The 17981-nt window shown below is 38.6% G+C and overlaps 1 protein-coding gene across 7 annotated transcripts in view; it reads left to right on the forward strand.

Moving 5' to 3' along the window:
- Positions 1–17981, forward strand: part of LOC126162877 (WD repeat domain phosphoinositide-interacting protein 2) — an 84761-nt gene that overhangs the window by 54987 nt on the left and 11793 nt on the right. For 3 of the 7 annotated variants that reach the window (XM_049919665.1, XM_049919667.1, XM_049919670.1), the window contains exons 6-8: positions 2616–2789; positions 5745–5852; positions 17007–17128. In XM_049919665.1, the coding sequence (XP_049775622.1) occupies positions 2616–2789; positions 5745–5852; positions 17007–17128 (404 nt within the window). The remainder of the gene's footprint in view (positions 1–2615; positions 2790–5744; positions 5853–17006; positions 17129–17981) is intronic. The other 4 variants (XM_049919666.1, XM_049919668.1, XM_049919669.1 and 1 more) reach the window with 2 other exon arrangements.

A 17981-nucleotide genomic window follows, 5' to 3' on the forward strand; every position in this document is an offset into this window, starting at 1 on the left:
ACATGGCCTCCAACCCTGTTCTGGTTCATGATCAGATGACCCAACATCTGTCTGTTACACAGACTGCATCTACTCAGGAGCATCAACCGTATGTGGCTAGATGGCTTTCCCTTCACAGTGGGAAGATAGGTTCATCATCCCAATCTTTAAACCAGGTAAAAACACCCTCACCCATTGACAGATACCAACCAGTCAGCCTCACCAACACGCTCTTCAAACTGCTTGAATAGATGGTAGTGCGATAATTATACTGGGCTCTTGACTTGCAGGGCCTTTTATCCCATTATCAATGTGGTTTCTGGAAGGGATGCTCCACCACCTCCCATCTGATTAGGCAGGGAACAGCAATCCAGCAGGCTTTTTCTAAGTGACAACACGTCATTGTGGTCTTTCTTCATCTACATAAGGCGTATGACACTACTTGGTGCCATAACATTTTACTTACCCTCCATCACTGGGGATTGGGGCTACCAACCAATTTTTATTGGTCAGTTTTTTTATTCCACTGGTTGCTTTGGGTTGGAGTGTGTATATCATTTGGTTCTCCATGGATCCAAGAGAGTGGTGTCCTGCAGGGTTTTGTGCTGAGTTTCTCTCATTTTTCTTCTTCTTCTTCTTCTTCTTCTTCTTCTTCTTTTTCTTCTTCTTCACCACCACCACCACCACCACCACCACCAGTGGGTTAGTGATAGCTGTTAGACCATCGTTCACCCTCACACTGTATGTTGATGAATTTTGCGTTTGATATAGCTCCCAATCTGCAGCCTTGGCTGAAAGTCAGCTCCAAGGTGCCATCTGCAGGGCCTCCACCTGGACCCTTTTCCATGGATAGCAGTTCTCTCCCACAAAAACAGTCATACATTGATAACATATCACATTCCACCCTTACTCAGGACTCTGCTTTAGTACCCAGCACTAGGAAGTTGTTGTGCACTCCTGCCTGATTTTTGGGACTGCTCTTAGATAAGAATCTATCATGGCTGCCTGTATTTGTCAGCTAAATATTAGCTGCATGCAAAAGCTTAATATTATCTGCTTCCTTGCCCACATCTCTTGGTTTGCAGATTACATTACTCTCCTCTGTATGTACTGTGTTGTGGTCGTGTTGTGATTGGATTCTTGGTTGCCAGGTTCATGAGTCAGCAGCAAGTACAGATTTGAAATTATTGGACCCAGTCTGTCGATGAGAAGTAAGACTGACCAGTGACATCTTCTGGACTAGATCCATAGAAAGTATCATTGCTGAAGTGGGGATCTTTCTCCCTCTTCAGTTCTGACAGTACCAGCTCTTGGTCACTTATGTAATCACCATCTGACAATTTGCTAATCATCCAACTTACTGAATTATTTTTTCAGTGCAACTGGCATTAACCCTCTGATACCTGTCCTTGTTTAGGATTACCAGCTGAAGTGCACGTTGAGGCTGTCTGCCAGGAGCTTCACCTAACCCCCTTAGAATGTGCCCCCTCCACTGCTGCCCCACCCTAGTTAGTATCCAGTTCACTATTTCAAAAGTTTGTCATCCTGTAATCCTTTTGGCATCTATTCCTCTCAGTTCTGATGAGTGTCAGGGTACTTCTGTCATTTACATTGGCGGCTCTAAAACCATGGACAGGGTGGGATATGCTTTTCATCTCTCACCAGTCAGGAACCTATTGCCAGAAACAAGTGGTGTTTGTACAGTGGAGCTGATAGCCATTAGCAGAACCATACATTTTATTAAGCAGACCTCCTGTGACTGTGTTTTAATTTTCGGTGCTTCAGTGAGCAGTCCCCAGGCTGTTGATTGCTGTTACTCTTGTCACCCTGTGATAGCTTCTATTCATGAATTTCTCTCTGACATTAGTTGAACTGCCTACTCAGTTGTCATTCTCTGGGTCCCAAGTCCTGTGGGTACCCCAGGGAGTGAATGGGCCAATCATTTAACTAGAGAAACAGTTAGTGCCCAACACTTGTTTTGATGATACAAATAAAGTCCTTACCCAGACAGGAACAACATCCAGTGGGCTGCTGTCCCTTCTAGTAAATGCTGCATGGTGCTCCTCCTCTTCCTCCTCCTCCTCCTCCTCCTCCTCCTCCTCTTGGAAGGAATCCGCCCTCTTATACTGTCTCCATACTTGTCATACCAGATTCAGGCAACCAACTTTTTTTTTTTATCCGATTACTGCATCACAAAAATGCAACAATTTTTTGTGGACAGTTGTAGAGGGGCTTGATAAAGTGTCATAATATGCACTTTAAATTTCTTCAGGCTGCATTTAGAAGAGATGAGAAATCTTATTTAGTCCTATATTCTCAGAGTTTCTTAAAGTTATTCTGTGTCAAAGCCGTAAATATTTTACATTTGTAAGTCAGATTTTTCTTAAAGTTACAATTAAAATATGTATTTCTTGCCAAACATTGTGATTCTTCTCAGTCAAGTTACCATGACAATTAAATCTGTTATACTAATACTGAATAGTGCATGAGTAATCAAATGAGAGAATAATGGATTTCCGATGAATTCACTGTTTTTCCTATCATAAGATATTGTCGCCAGTCTCTGAAGCAACTATAATTGTGTGCGTAGTTGGTTTAGTTTGTTTTAACTTGCTTTTCCCCCCTTGTGTGCTTAGATTGCGACGTGTGCCATCAGAAAATCAAGGCTGGATGGGTTACCTGTCAAAGGCTGTGTCAGCATCTGCCAATTATCTACCGTCGCAAGTAACAACCGTGTTCAGCCAAGGTCGAGCATTTGCCACCGTTCATCTTCCTTTCCAGGGACTCAGAAATGTTTGTGCCATCACAGTGTATGTATATATTTAGAAAATTTATTTTGAACTGATGTTAAATTCATTTTTTCTCAAATTATTTGCTGAAATTTGGTTGCTTATGTGGTTAAAGAAAATATGTGTAGTGCATTGTTTCTGTTGTGAACTGACAATGTAGGTGGAATGTTTACTGTCGGAGAGTTTCTGGAGGAAAAAGGAATAATTAGTGCTACTTCACAGATGAGGTTTCTTTAAATAATAATAATCATCATTACTGCATGTGCTGGTAAACTGTTTTCTATCGTAGATTACAATGAAAAAACTAGGTTAGTTAGTCACCTAAAATGCGTTTACAAATATGGTTGTCTAGAAAGGAAATCAGTCTGTATTTGATAAGCCTTTTGTATCCCAGAGTTAATGATTAAGAATGAAATTTCTGAAGCCTTTACTTTGCTAACTATGGTATTGAAAATTACTACAGTAATACTTCATTCATTTGCTTACAGTCTGTACAACTACTGCAGTGATTTCTGTTTTTGTATGCTTTTAACCCTCCTAGCCACATGTCACTCAGTTCAATCGATAAATCATAAACACAATTTTCATTTCTGTAGAACTTGCAATATGTGATTTCCTGAATGCGATGCAATGAATCTTGCATAAAATTGACCTTCAGCTTAATTTGAAATCATATAAAAGATAATTTGAGCTAAGACATTTTGTAATAATAACATGTTTCGTGGTCGACAGCACGACAATGTTCTCACAAGCCACTATTACAGAAGTAGTTCTGGGATGAAGGTGGGAAGAGCAACAGCAGAACATTGAGAGTGGCAAACGGTGGTTGGTATTGACAGCAAGTGTGTCACTTCAGATAGTATTATATATTTGTTTCCATTGATGTGGTGTCGTGGCAACACTGATGATGACCAAAATTGGAGCAATGTTTCTGTTTGTGTAGGAAATTAAGAATAGACAGACACTGAATAAAATTTTTGTTTGTTTTCGAAACCTCAGTATCATGTAAAACATCACATGAAGCTGTGGACTTGTAACTCTGTACAAACTTCATCACCTAAATACATACATGGCAGTTTTGAATTTTGGTATCTGCTATTGAAGGCTCAACTAAATGCTGGAAAATAGACATAAGTAAATCAGTGTCTCCCCCACATTTGGGATCATGTGGCACACCCATTTCATAAAGAGGTCACATGAATATATTCAATATGGAAGGTTCGTGTTTTAAGGATGAGCCTTGACTGAATGCAAGGAAAGAATTTTGTGTTATCTTGCACTTTTTCTGAAGCCTATTTACATAATATACGATGTTGGTCAGTCTTGGGCCTGCCTACAGTTGAATGTTATTTCATTTAACAAATTTTGCTTGTAGTAGTTTCCACTCCCCAGTGCTACGGACTGATACTGATTTTCAGTCAGTACAGAGTTGAAGGTGTGTTAGACCCAATACTACATTTAAATTTTTGCAGCACTGTTCAGCTGTTGCGGCATAGGCATTTGGAGTGCATTGAGTACTCTTTCGTTTATGTTGGACTAAATTAATTTTGTATGCTCCAAAATTTTCATTTGTATATGTCTTGCTCTTATTGTGTAAAAATGTGGTAAAAGTTATAATTTATGTGATATTTTTGTCACAGTTGCACTGATCTTGTCTTTTCTCAGAGTGTTTTAAGTAACTATTCTTTGAAAAAATTGTAATGGTAGTTCTGAAAATAAATTTCACAAATTCATTATGTGTTGGACTTTTGTTCAAGTAATCAAAACACAGTGAAAATAGAAACACATCTATTTTACCATGGATTCCATAGCTGTTGAGACATTTAGTATACTTTTAACAAGTTTTTTTTAGTACTGCTCTTGTAGAAATCTTTTGTTCTATATCTGGACAGAAATGGAAACTACTCTCCTCATCACAATTCCTTCTGTAATGTTTTGTAACTAGCTCCCTGTATATAGCTTGGAACAAGTTGGTTTTGGTGGAGTCAAGGTGAACAGTAAGGAATGGTAGTGAACCTTACATGGCCAGCTGTCTCCAGAAGAACTGCTGCTACTGTTGCTCTTGTGTAGGCCCTTGAGTTGACTTGAAGAAGCAAAATACACAACTGAAGTAGTCTTTTCCCTGCCCCCCCCCCCCCCCCTCTCTCTCTCTCTCTCTCTCTGTCACTTCAGGAAGTAAGTAAAAGTTGAACAATCAAATTATTTTGTATCCCAAAACACAATGTGAACTGGCTATCAGACAGGGTCACTTTGAAACTCCGTGTGATTGGTGACAGATCCAACTTTAATACACTGGAGGTTGATTGATTTCCTGTTTGTAATGAAGGAGATGTTGCTGACTGACACTTTTTTTTTTTTTTTTTTTTTTTTTTTTTTTTTTTAAATATGTGATAGGGAGTAATGTTTCAATGCACTAACCTTTTCTCTGCTTTTTCAGTAATCTAGCACATGGCTGTCATCTTGGTAGTCAATTGTACTCGGTGTCTCTATAGTCAGTGCCATTGGCACTCCTCCACAAACTCATTCATCACAAGACAACTGATACCATCATCAAACTAATTATTGTGACATCATGTCTGGACCATATACCTGAGACTTCTGCACAAATTATGCCATGTACTCATTTGTAATGGGCAATCACCAAAGCCTCTTTCATTCAGGAGTGCAGCAAATATATATCACACATTGTGATGCTGTGTGGTGCACACACTGTCAAAATTGCCGGTTTCATCATAACTCCGTTATAAGGGTCATAATGCTTCCATCAGATGATATGCAACCTGTGAACTGCAGACGGTAAAATTTCCTCTTGTATTTCTTACTGTTGGACATATGTGCAACTTATTTCAGAACTACCCTTCATCTATAGATTTTGTATTTGATAAATGAATTCAGCAAGTGCCATATGTTCTCTTTCTTATTATGTTGCAATACGTTTCAGTATATTAATATTCAATTAATGGTTTTATTCAACAGCATACAAAAAGTCCTGAGGTTGCTTGTTGCTTCTGCTGATGGTTATTTGTATGTTTACAATCTGGACCCAAATGAAGGTGGTGACTGTACTCTATTGAAGCAACACAGGTCAGTATTATTAGTCCACTATTCATGTTTTGGATGTTAATTACAGCAAAAAGGCAGTCAGTTTATGTCATAAATGGATAACTGCATCATGTTACATTCTGTTTTTATTGTAGTGTGCTGCAGATATCGATCAGATTGCTGTTGTGCACTCACCCCCTAAAGGCACCACATATTTTTCATGTTACTGATTAACAGCATCTGTTGTTTTAGAATATTTCATTATTACTTAGCAGACTGAAAAATACGCAGTAGCACAATGACATAAGAATATAGCATTGTTTAACAACAGTAAGTACATAACGTTATTAGAAGTATTTAATGAAATTCTTATGTGCAGTGCAGAAAGATATTCATTCATGAAAAGTTAGGTTCTGTGGATGGGATGTGAAATAAGTTACCTACAGACCCTATTTACATCCTCCGTTCAGAGATTGCTTTCTGGCCTGAAACAGTTTTGTAAGTTTTATCTCCCTCCTTCCCAGCCCACTTTTCTTGTGGTGATAGAAGAATATGTTGCTGAAGATAGTGAAAAATAAGATGTAGTTTCCCAATCCTACTAATCATCCATGGTAGTGACACATGCCTATCCCACATGTTTGTGATGTGTGTGCTGATAGTTTCATTACATATTTTAACTGAATACCTTTTCTATTTTGATGAGAGAAGATCTGTAAGTGTGTCTGGGTATTTTTGCTCTTATTTTAAATGTTTATTATTATTATTATTATTATTATTATTATTATTATTATTATTATTAAAAAAAATAAGAGGTGAAGATGTGGCTGTTTTCAGAGTAGTTGATTTCCTGCTAATAAAGTAACCCAGAAAGAATTCCCATAATTATCAGTATGAGAAGATGAGCACTGGTCATAATTTGTCTTTAATATACTCCACAGAAAGACCCAGCAGTGGTTGCTTCTGTCTGTTGATGTATAATGCCACTCACTCCATATCTCTGAATGCTGTCCTTCATGATGATGCTTGCAGAACATGATGTGTGAATGAATGAATTTCCCCAAATCATTAAGCTGTAGGTTTTAGCTAATTTTGATGGGTTGAATCAACTAGTTTGTACAAAATCAGTCAGATACAGTAATCTGAAGTACTGTATCAGATTCCGATAGGTCATATTAACTGTTTTTGTTGTATTCTCCTTATCTACTTTTATGTCGTCTTGTCTCTGTAAAGCTGTACCATGGGAAACAAGAAGAGGATGTTGGTTGGTGGCCAGTATCCTCGCTCTATAACATAAACTGCTCGCAATTAATAACTGGGTTCTTTATTCATAAACAAAGAGATATTTAACTTAAGTTCAGTGTGCTGTGGTAGAAGCTCTCTCCTGTATAGTCCAATGCAGTTGAAGCAGAAGTTTGTTATGTTCACTATGAGGTTGTTATGTGCTGCCTGTCTCAGTGCTAGAGGCTAAGTCTGCAGATCCATTTCAGTGACACGCTGGAACTCCACGGCATACAGCCTCCAACTAACTCGGCGTAACTAACTAAACTGACTGCCTTAGTAACTGGCTAAATTGGCCCTTTGGTCTGTGCAGCAATCCTAAATACTGGCAGCTGAGAGGGTGTTGGCGGCATATTTCCCGCAAGTCTTGTCATTGGCCTGTATTGATACTCTTGTAACCTCTATGCCGCATGGTGTGCTGGCGCCAGTTATGCCAGCACAGTTTTTTGCTATTAACCAAAATTTAGCTTTAAATGCACCTGTTACGTGTGTGTGTGTGTGTGTGTGTGTGTGTGTGTGTGTGTGTGTGTGTGTGTGTGTGTGTGTGTGTGTGTGTGTGTGTGTGTTGGGGGGGGGGGGCAGGGGGGGGGGTTGCGCGTGCATTTCCAATACCTTCTTTATTTTATCATAGCATTTATGTGGAATTATTTGACTGTCATATTTAATTTATACTAAAAGCTGTGTAACTGGACTGTGTAGTTCCCCTCTCTACCATCACGGCTCTGCTACATACAGCGGACTCACTGATGTAACCTATTGCATAATAGAACCCAAAGGAGCCATCAAAACCATGAGTAGTTCACACGTAATGCCAAACATCAGCATTGCAGTGCATCATATGCCGCTGATAAAAGATTAAATCGTCATAGTCACGTATTATAAAACTTCACTCTTCCCACTCCACTCCACCCCACCCCCACCTCCACCTCCATAGCTAACTTGCAAATTTGCCACATGGAACTGGGCTCATGTTGCCAATGCCAAAATATTGGGGTAAATATACCATTTTCAATCATTGCCGCTCCCATGATAATACTCCTCCCATACCAATTGCCATTTTTCTGTAGCAATCTAGATCTTAATGAAGTATGTATTTCTTTATGAACTTGTATAGGGAGACACATTATAGTCACACCATGTTGACCTGAAATAGAGTTGGAGTGCTAAAATACACTTGAAGATGAAAAAAAAGCACCATGAAGGAATTATGCAAATGAGGTGGAAGTTGGTAGATGTGATGAACGTGTACAAACAAGTAAATGATTATGATTTCAAAGAAAATAGAATGATTTATTCAACAGAGAGAGCTTCACAAATTGAGCAAGCCAATAATGCATTGATCTGCCTCTTGCCCTTGTGCAAGTAGTTATTTGCCTTGGCATTGATTGATAAAGTTGTTGGATGTTCTCCTGAGGGATATCATCCCAAATTCTGTCCAATTGGTGCATTAGATCATCAAAATCCCAAGCTCGTTGGAGGGCCCTCCCCGTAATGCTCCAAAAATTCTGAGTTAGGGCTTTGCTGACCTTGCTGGTGAAGGTAGGGCTTAGCAAGCTCAAGCAGTAAAAATATCGCGGTGTGAGGGTGGGTAGTATCTTGCTGAAACGTAAACCCAGGACAGCTTGCCATGAAGAGCAACAAAACGAGGCATAGAATATTGCCAGTGTACCATTGCTGTAAGGGTGCCATGGATGACAACCAAAGGGGTCCTGATATGAAAAGATATGCCACATTATTCCTGATTGTCGGGCTGTATGGTTGGTGACAGTGGAGGTGGTATCAAACCGCTGTACAGAGCATCTTCAGACAAGTGTTCGTTTGTCATCGGGGCTGAATTTGAGGTGGGAGTCATCAATGAAGGCAATTCTACTCCACTCAGTGAGATTTCAGGCTGAAAACGTGCCTGGAGATGCCCTGGATAGTGATGGGATACTAACCTGAATGTTGCCTGCCATACAGCCTAACAACCAGGAGAAATGGTTTGGGGTACGGTACCATTTCTTATTATAGCAGGACCCCTTTGGTTATCATCTGTGGCACACTTATGGCACAGTGATATATTGATATTCTGTATCCCATTTTGTTTCCCTTCATGACGAGCCATCCTGGCCTTACATTTGAGCAACATAATGCTTGTCCACACAAGGCGAGAGTTTCACTGCTTGTCTTCATGCTTGCCAAACCCTACCTTGGCCAGCAATGTCACTGGATCTGTCCCTGATTGAGAATATTTGGAGCATTATGGGCAGGGCCTTCCAACCTGCTTTTTTTTTTTTTTTTTTTTACGATGTAACGTGTCATTTGGACAGAATTTTGCATGATATCCCTCAGGAAGACATCCAAAAACTCTTTTTCCATCAATGCCAAGCTGAATAACTGCTTGCACAAGGGCCAAAGGTGGACCAATGTGTTATTGGTGTGCTCAATTTGAGAAGCTCTTTCTCTTGAATAAATCATCCATTTTTTCTGAAATTGTAATCATTTGTTTCTCAGTATCTGTACATCATATTTACCAATTTCTGTCCCATTCGGATAATTCTTTTATGGTGCATTGTTTTTTCTTGTCTTAGAATGTATAGTGAAAAGGAGGGAAGGTATCAGTCAGTATCCGACTGCCCAAGAACAGTACTGTCATTCATGTGAAGTAATTTAACGGAGAAAATTGCATCCGAGATGCATCTGCAATCATGTCGAGATCAAATCTTTACTTGCAAGCTAGAATCAAACAGTGGCACAAACTAAAACATAGTATAAGCATCAGCTATTGAAACCAGAGCTTCATTCATTCAGCAAAGGAAAGAAAAAGTAGTGAGCAGGAATGAAAATAATAGACTCAGTAGGAAAGTAATTCAGGACGTGTACTAGAGGACAAGATCAGGACAGTCAACAGTGAAATTCTATCAGCACATGAGCTTCGAAAATTGAGAAGTTTCTTAACTAACTAATGTCTATTTGAAAGCAACCAATTTTGTCTTTACACTCGAACCAGTTTCTTACTCATAATAATCAGCACATGTTTGAAGACATGCAAACATGTCAGTCATATAAATTGTGCATTTGGATGGATACCAAATGTCAGGCTTTCCATGGATTTTTTAATGGGGGCATTACTGAAGGCTGTAAACTTCTGGCTCCTAATCTGCTTCTTATATATTGAGGATTCCCACTTAGTTTTAGAACAAGGCAGTTGACAACACGTTAAACACTTAGTATTAAAGGCTGATATTTCTGTTTAGATGATTATCTAATACACACAGCCTCCTTTTTCTTGCTTGGCCTCTTGAGATTTGTAATTATATTTTTTCATTGATATGGATGTCAAACTGAACCAAAATCAAATAAACAAATTAACAATAGGCAGACTTGAAGTACAACAAAGGAGTGAGTTTCTCCGAACTCAACACATTCTTTGTCTGGAATGTGTCAGCTAGTTTCTCCAGTGCAGCAGAAAATCATATGCTGAAATGATATTGTCTGTAAATCATATGGAATAGCATTTCATTACATCTCTTCCCCTCTTACGTACACAAGATCCTTGTCAGACTCTATGAGCATCGCACACTTCTTTGCTATGTAGTTCGTAACTTTGACAACCCCTGCTGTGAAACTTTTTCTGCTGCCTAGGTGTTCTCCATAATTAGCAATATCTTGAGACCAGGTACATCAGAGGGCAAACTATGCGGACACTGCAATAATCTATGTCGTACACATACTGATATGCAACTGTTGTATACATTCGCATCTACACCTATACTCAGCCAGAAAACTGAAGAGGCATAGCTGGGGCTATTTGATGTACCACAATCACCTTCGCTTGTAACCACAGAGTTGAGCACCCCACAAACCAACTAACCGCAATCAGCTTCCCTCCCCTATCCTGTTTGTCATGAATAATATGTGGGAAGGAAAACTGTTGGTAAAGCTTCAATAAAATTTGATTGTCTCTGATGTTACTGTCATTGTCATTTCATGAGATATTTTGAAGAGGAAGTAATATTTTATGGGGGAAGTAATATTTTGCTTCGCCCTTCTTTAGCAGAACACGCTAGGTGATGCACAAAATTTATGTTGTAGCATGTGCCTTTGGATGCAGATGAGCATCCTATGATGCTGCCACACTTGCCAAATGAGCCTTTGTGGATACACATTGCTTTTCTTTAGATGGCCTTTCTTCTCATTTGAGAAAATCCCAGACTGTCAAACAATTTGTACTTGGTGACCAGTCAAACCGTTTTGTAAGCTCTCCCCCTTTTGTTGGGAAAACTACACATTTCCTAATGATTTTTCTGACATGCCACTTGAAATCGCTTTCAACACGCATTCCTAGATGTGTTACAGTTGTGATTGTTTCAGTGGTTGTTTCTTAAAAACTTATTTTGAGACACAATTTTTCAAATTGTGTTCCAGCACTGTCAACTTATTTAATTCCATCTGTTTTTAATGTTTTTTGTGTTCTGCACTCTGTTCATTTACAGTTTGCATGGTTTGGGTGATATTAGCTAAAACAGTTGGTGCACACTATTTGTCAAACAGTCAAGAACAGTAAAATTTGTGAACCAACATGAGCAGAAGTGTGTCATGTTACTACACTGCCATTTTCACATTATGACACTTCGTTCTAATAAAACACTCAATAATAGCATATAAAACTACAACTAGTAATAAGTAATGAAGAGAAGGTTTAAATAAATATAGCCTAAAAGGAAAACTCCCAACTACATTTAAGTATAACTCGTAGGCAAAGGAAGTAATTTCGTATAGTCATTCGACTGCCTTGAGTTTTTCATTGCCCATAGACCATCACCAAGTTAAATTAATGAAAGAGAGACAGAAGATCCAAATAAGTGTTCACCACATTTTGTCACAATACCCCATCTTTGCTGTCCCTTTTACTTGTTACTTGCACATTTGCACGACAGCCCACCTCCCTCCCCCGCCCGTCACACACACAAGTGCCATACATGCACAACAAGAAGATAAATAACACAATTATTTTGCATCAGGATTCAGAGAGAGAATATATATTGCATTTTATGCTGATGGAATGAACATCTACTCTTGACTACTTTGTATGGTTTGCCACCGACCAAAATCTTCAATCCTTAGTGTGAAGTACATTTCAGATTTTGAATAATTTTAGCTTTGAAAGTTCCTGACAAATTTAAACCTGTGCTGGACTAGGACCCAAACCTGGAACATTGCCTTTGCAGGATTGTTCATACTGAACTATCCACAACACACAACCCCTCCCCGCAACTTCAGGCCTTGCAGAACTTCTGGGCAAGGTACCAGTTATAAGTTCCAGCCAGGCACACAATTTTAATTTGATAAGAAGCTTCTTGGTTTAAGAATCATGATAGAAGGTTGTATACATGGAAGAACCCTGGAGATACTAAAAGGTATCAGATAGATTATATAATGGTAAGACAGAGATTTAGGAACCAGGTTTTAAATTGTAAGACATTTCCAGGGGCAGATGTGGACTCTGATCACAATTTATTGGTTATGACCTGTAGATTAAAACTGAAGAAACTGCAAAAAGGTGGGAATTTAAGGAGATGGGACCTGGACAAACTGAAAGAACCAGAGGTTGTACAGAGTTTCATGGAGAGCATAAGGGAACAATTGACAGGAATGGGGGAAAGAAATACAGTAGAAGAAGAATGGGTAGCTTTGAGGGATGAAGTAGTGAAGGCAGCAGAGGATCAAGTAGGTAAAAAGAAGAGGGCTAGTAGAAATCCTTGGGTAACAGAAGAAATATTGATGAAAGGAGAAAATATAATAATGCAGTAAGTGAAGCAGGCAAAAAGGAATACAAACGTCTCAAAAATGAGATCGACAGGAAGTGCAAAATGGCTAAGCAGACATGACTAGAGGACAAATGTAAGGATGTGGAGGCTTATCTCACTAGGGGTAAGATAGATACTGCCTACAGGAAAATTAAAGAGACCTTTGGAGATAAGAGAACCACTTGTATGAACATCAAGAGCTCAGATGGAAACCCAGTTCTAAGCAAAGAAGGGAAAGCAGAATGGTGGAAGGAGTATATAGAGGGTCTGTACAAGGGCGATGCACTTGAGGACAATATTATGGAAATGGAAGAGGATGTAGGTGAAGATGAAATGGGAGATACGATACTGCGTGAAGAGTTTGACAGAGCACTGAAAGACCTGAGTCGAAACAAGGCCCCCGGAGTAGACAACATTCCATTGGACCTACTGACGGCCTTGGGAGAGCCAGTCCTGACAAAACTCTACCATCTGGTGAGCAAGATGTATGAAACAGGCGAAATACCCTCAGACTTCAAGAAGAATATAATAATTCCAATCCCAAAGAAAGCAGGTGTTGACAGATGTGAAAATTACCGAAAAATCAGTTTAATAAGCCACAGCTGCAAAATACTAACACGAATTCTTTACAGACGAATGGAAAAACTAGTAGAAGCCGACCTCAGGGAAGATCAGTTTGGATTCCGTAGAAATACTGGAACACGTGAGGCAATACTGACCTTACGACTTATCTTAGAAGAAAGATTAAGGAAAGGCAAACCTAGGTTCCTAGCATTTGTAGACTTAGAGAAAGCTTTTGACAATGTTGACTGGAATACTCTCTTTCAAATTCTAAAGGTGGCAGGGGTAAAATACAGGAAGCGAAAGGCTATTTACAATTTGTATAGAAACCAGATGGCAGTTATAAGAGTCGAGGGGCACGAAAGAGAAGCAGTGGTTGGGAAGGGAGTAAGACAGGGTTGTAGCCTCTCCCCGATGCTATTCAATCTGTATATTGAGCAAGCAGTAAAGGAAACAAAAGAAAAATTCGGAGTAGGTATTAAAATCCATGGAGAAAAAATAAAAACGTTGAGGTTCGCCGATGACATTGTAATTCTGTCAGAGACAGCAAAGGACTTGGAAGAGCAGTTGAATGGAATGGATAGTGTCTTGAAGGGAGGATATAAGATGAACATCAACAAAAGCAAAACGAGGATAATGGAATGTAGTCGAATTAAGTTGGGTGATGCTGAGGGAATTAGATTACGAAATGAGACACTTAAAGTAGAAAAGGAGTTTTGCTATTTGGGGAGCAAAATAACTGATGATGGTCGAAGTAGAGAGGATATAAAATGTAGACTGGCAATGGCAAGGAAAGCGTTTCTGAAGAAGAGAAATTTGTTAACATCGAGTATAGATTTAAGTGTCAGGAAGTCATTTCTGAAAGTATTTGTATGGAGTGTAGCCATGTATGGAAGTGAAACATGGACGGTAAATAGTTTGGACAAGAAGAGAATAGAAGCTTTCGAAATGTGGTGCTACAGAAGAATGCTGAAGATTAGATGGGTAGATCACACAACTAATGAGGAATTATTGAATAGGATTGGGGAGAAGAGAAGTTTGTGGCACAACTTGACCAGGAGAAGGGATCGGTTGGTAGGACATGTTCTGAGGCATCAAGGGATCACCAATTTAGTATTGGAGGGCCACGTGGAGGGTAAAAATCGGAGGGGGAGACCAAGAGATGAATACACTAAGCAGATTCAGAAAGATGTAGGTTGCAGTAGGTACTGGGAGATGAAGAAGCTTGCACAGGATAGAGTAGCATGGAGAGCTGCATCAAACCAGTCTCAGGACTGAAGACCACAACAACAACAACAACAACAACAACAACAACAACAAGTTTCAAAACACTGGGCACTGCTGCAGGATTAAAAACTCCATATTCATGGTGTAATGAATTTTTTATTTATTTTACCTTGGTTCGTGCGACTTGTGTTAAAATTTACTTCATCCTCAGCAATATGAAACTCTGCAAAAATTTCTGTCTCAAAGTTAAGAAAATTTATGAAATCATTTAAACTGCATCAGTTGATTGCCTGGCAACTGGCAAAATTTATTTTTGTAAATCCTTACAGGGTAATCAATAACTGCAAAATAAAATTTTGATTAAAAAGAAAACGAACAACTTTGATAGCAATGGTTGTGGTCTTACATTTTGGTATTTCTGAATGTTTTCAGTGTTGAAAGGACTGTGATACATTCAGTTAATTTTGCATTGTTTCTACCTCCGTGTGTCCTCCTCCATTTTCCACCTGTCTTGGACTGTGTCAATATCACAACTTAAATATTCTTTTTGCTATTTTCTTCCTAATCTGTCTGAAAGAATCCTGGAAGTTTTTCATATCTGCAATGAAATGGTTACTTTAATAGAGCATTTTGAATTGTTTAGTGTGTTGTGGTGACTAATCTTCTTGCATGACAGATATAATTGTGTATATTAACTTTATAGATTTCACTGTAATGAATTATTTGTTTGAATTGAGTTGTGTTACTTACATTTTATGTTTGGTTACTAATTTAGTTTCCAGAAACTACTCATGCCAGAAAAATGCAAATCTTGGTTTTCTGTTAGCTGTAGTATTTGATTGCGTGTCATTTCTTATATGTAATTTTAATAATATTTTGTAGAACACTAGGAGCATGATTATCAGGTTATTGTACATGAAATGTTGGAATTGGTAGTGGACCTCCAGATACTCTACTTGTTGCAAATGATCTGTCATTAATCAATATGAGTGTCATTTGATGCTGTATATTTCACCCAAGAAGAATAAGATCATTAATGCCACTTTTGTTGAAGTTTGACATTATAGACCGAAGAAACTCCTCAAAGGCATTTTACAGGTGTGATTTTGGTGACCCTTCTCCCCGCTAAAAAATTGCAGACATTTTAAACTATTGCAGTCAGCTAGGAAGAAATCTGGTGAGTACGGTAGATGTGGAAGTGTTTTGTTATGCAGGCGGTGCATCTTTTGGCCTGGTTTTTCCTTCAAAACACATTATCTTGTATAATTCCACTTTCATTGACCAGTCTTACTTTAATACATCAGATTTCAATACATTTCATTTGGTTTTTGTGCTTCTTAGCTCTTTCTATCATCAGATTTCAGTGAAAAATAATCATTCACTTTTATTTCACTCATGTCGAGGTTGGTACTGAGACAATTAGTGCAGTTGTAAACGCAGTGGAGTTGCAATGAGAAAGAGCAGGGTTCGTATTTCTATGGAGCCTTCCAGGTGAAAGCACTCTGGAGTTTCACTAAATTATTCATGTAAATGCAGGGATGATTCCTTTGTAGGGGCCACAGCTGATTTTCTTTCAAATTGTTGTCCCTTTTTAGATTGTACTCCATAACAGATCACTTTGTGACCAGGACTTTAATCTGTTTTTCAGATGTGAGCTGGGGTTTAACATTTTATTTGCTGATTAGGAAATCTAATTGTTGTATTGAGTGCAAGTAATTGTCATATAATACATATTTCACGCACATAATAATGAAAACAGTCAATTTTTGACCAAATAATGTAATTGGATAGGTAAAAAATCTACTCAGCAAGTGGCAGCAGAACACACACATAATTATCACCATATTTCATGCACAGATATAGGATGCTCTCATATCCAAGAGGACATATGCTCTGCATTATCCTCTTGAGCAATCCACATACAAATTTTCCAATTCTACTATGAGACGGGAAACCTGAAATAAAGTATACCTGGTATCACTAATTTCATAGTGACAGTGTATCATTTTTTTTTTATTTACAGCATCAAGTGAAAATGAATTCCTTTCTGATAGTCTTTGATGTCTTTTTTTGTGTTGTAAAACATCACAAAGATTATGAAGAAATTCTTGACTCAACAGCTATATCAGCATTTATATGGTTGTGAACATGGGCCATCACTTTACTAACACCATTTGGAATACAGGTCTCCTATTTTGAGACAGTATTGATGGCATTTGGAATTATGGAAATAACAGAATTCTAGAATCAATATTTCATGTGCAATGAGCTGATCACACATGACAGTGTTTTGTGTAATTTCCATTAACAGCTAAATGTATTGCAAAACTCATGGTTTCAGACTGGATGGGAAACTGGAGCAGCCAGCAGAACAGGCAGCTGGTGCAACTTGTATAAGCCCTGAGAATGCTCACTCTGCTTCCAAACCTGTTACTAATGCGTCTGCACCACCAGGTGATCACTGTCAGTTATAGCAACACTCAGCCAAGTGCTTATTGTCTGTCAACATCCTTTGACTTTCTTGGCATTTCTTAACGTCCTTTAACACTGCTCTCTCTCTCTCTCTCTCTCTCTGTGTGTGTGTGTGTGTGTGTGTGTGTGTGTGTGTGAGAGAGAGAGAGAGAGAGAGAGAGAGAGAGAGAGAGAGAGAGAGAGAGAGCGCATGCTCCCATGGCGAGAGCCATTGTTATTCCATAAAATCTTCTGGGCAGTAGGTCATACCATACCGTAAAGTGAACCACCTTTTTTACTCATTACAGTGGTGGTCAGAACATTATTTCACCTTACAATATGATGTGATCTGTGACCCAGAAGGATTTTATGAAACTGTGTGTGTGTTATTACATTAATATTTGTTTAATCATAAGTTTATTTACATTGCCGAAATAAACGTAACAGCAAGAATCTGTTTCATAGCTGATAGAGTAGGCACCTCTGTCAGCTACAGACTTGCTGCACACAACACATTGTGTTGTTAGACTTATTATTAAACAAGTATAAAAATTTGTTCCTCAGTTGGCAATTTCATGTGAATAGATTGATGAATTGAAGAAATTATTAGGTATTGATGAAATACCAGTGGAACACTTTCAGGTGTTATGCCAAAGGATAAACCAAGAACCATAAAAGCTCATGAATGAAATTTATGAAATTGAGGAAGTTCTTTCAGATTTTGAAAAAGAAAATATAACTATTGCACATCCGAAGAAAGCAACAGTAATTAGGCATGAAAGTTATTACACAATGAGTCTAGCATCACATGTGCGAGAAACACTCGCAAGACTAGATGATCGAAGAATGCAAGGGAAAATTGAAT

This window comes from Schistocerca cancellata, chromosome 2 (genome assembly GCF_023864275.1).
Source record: "Schistocerca cancellata isolate TAMUIC-IGC-003103 chromosome 2, iqSchCanc2.1, whole genome shotgun sequence".
NCBI classification, from domain to species: Eukaryota; Metazoa; Arthropoda; class Insecta; order Orthoptera; family Acrididae; genus Schistocerca; species Schistocerca cancellata.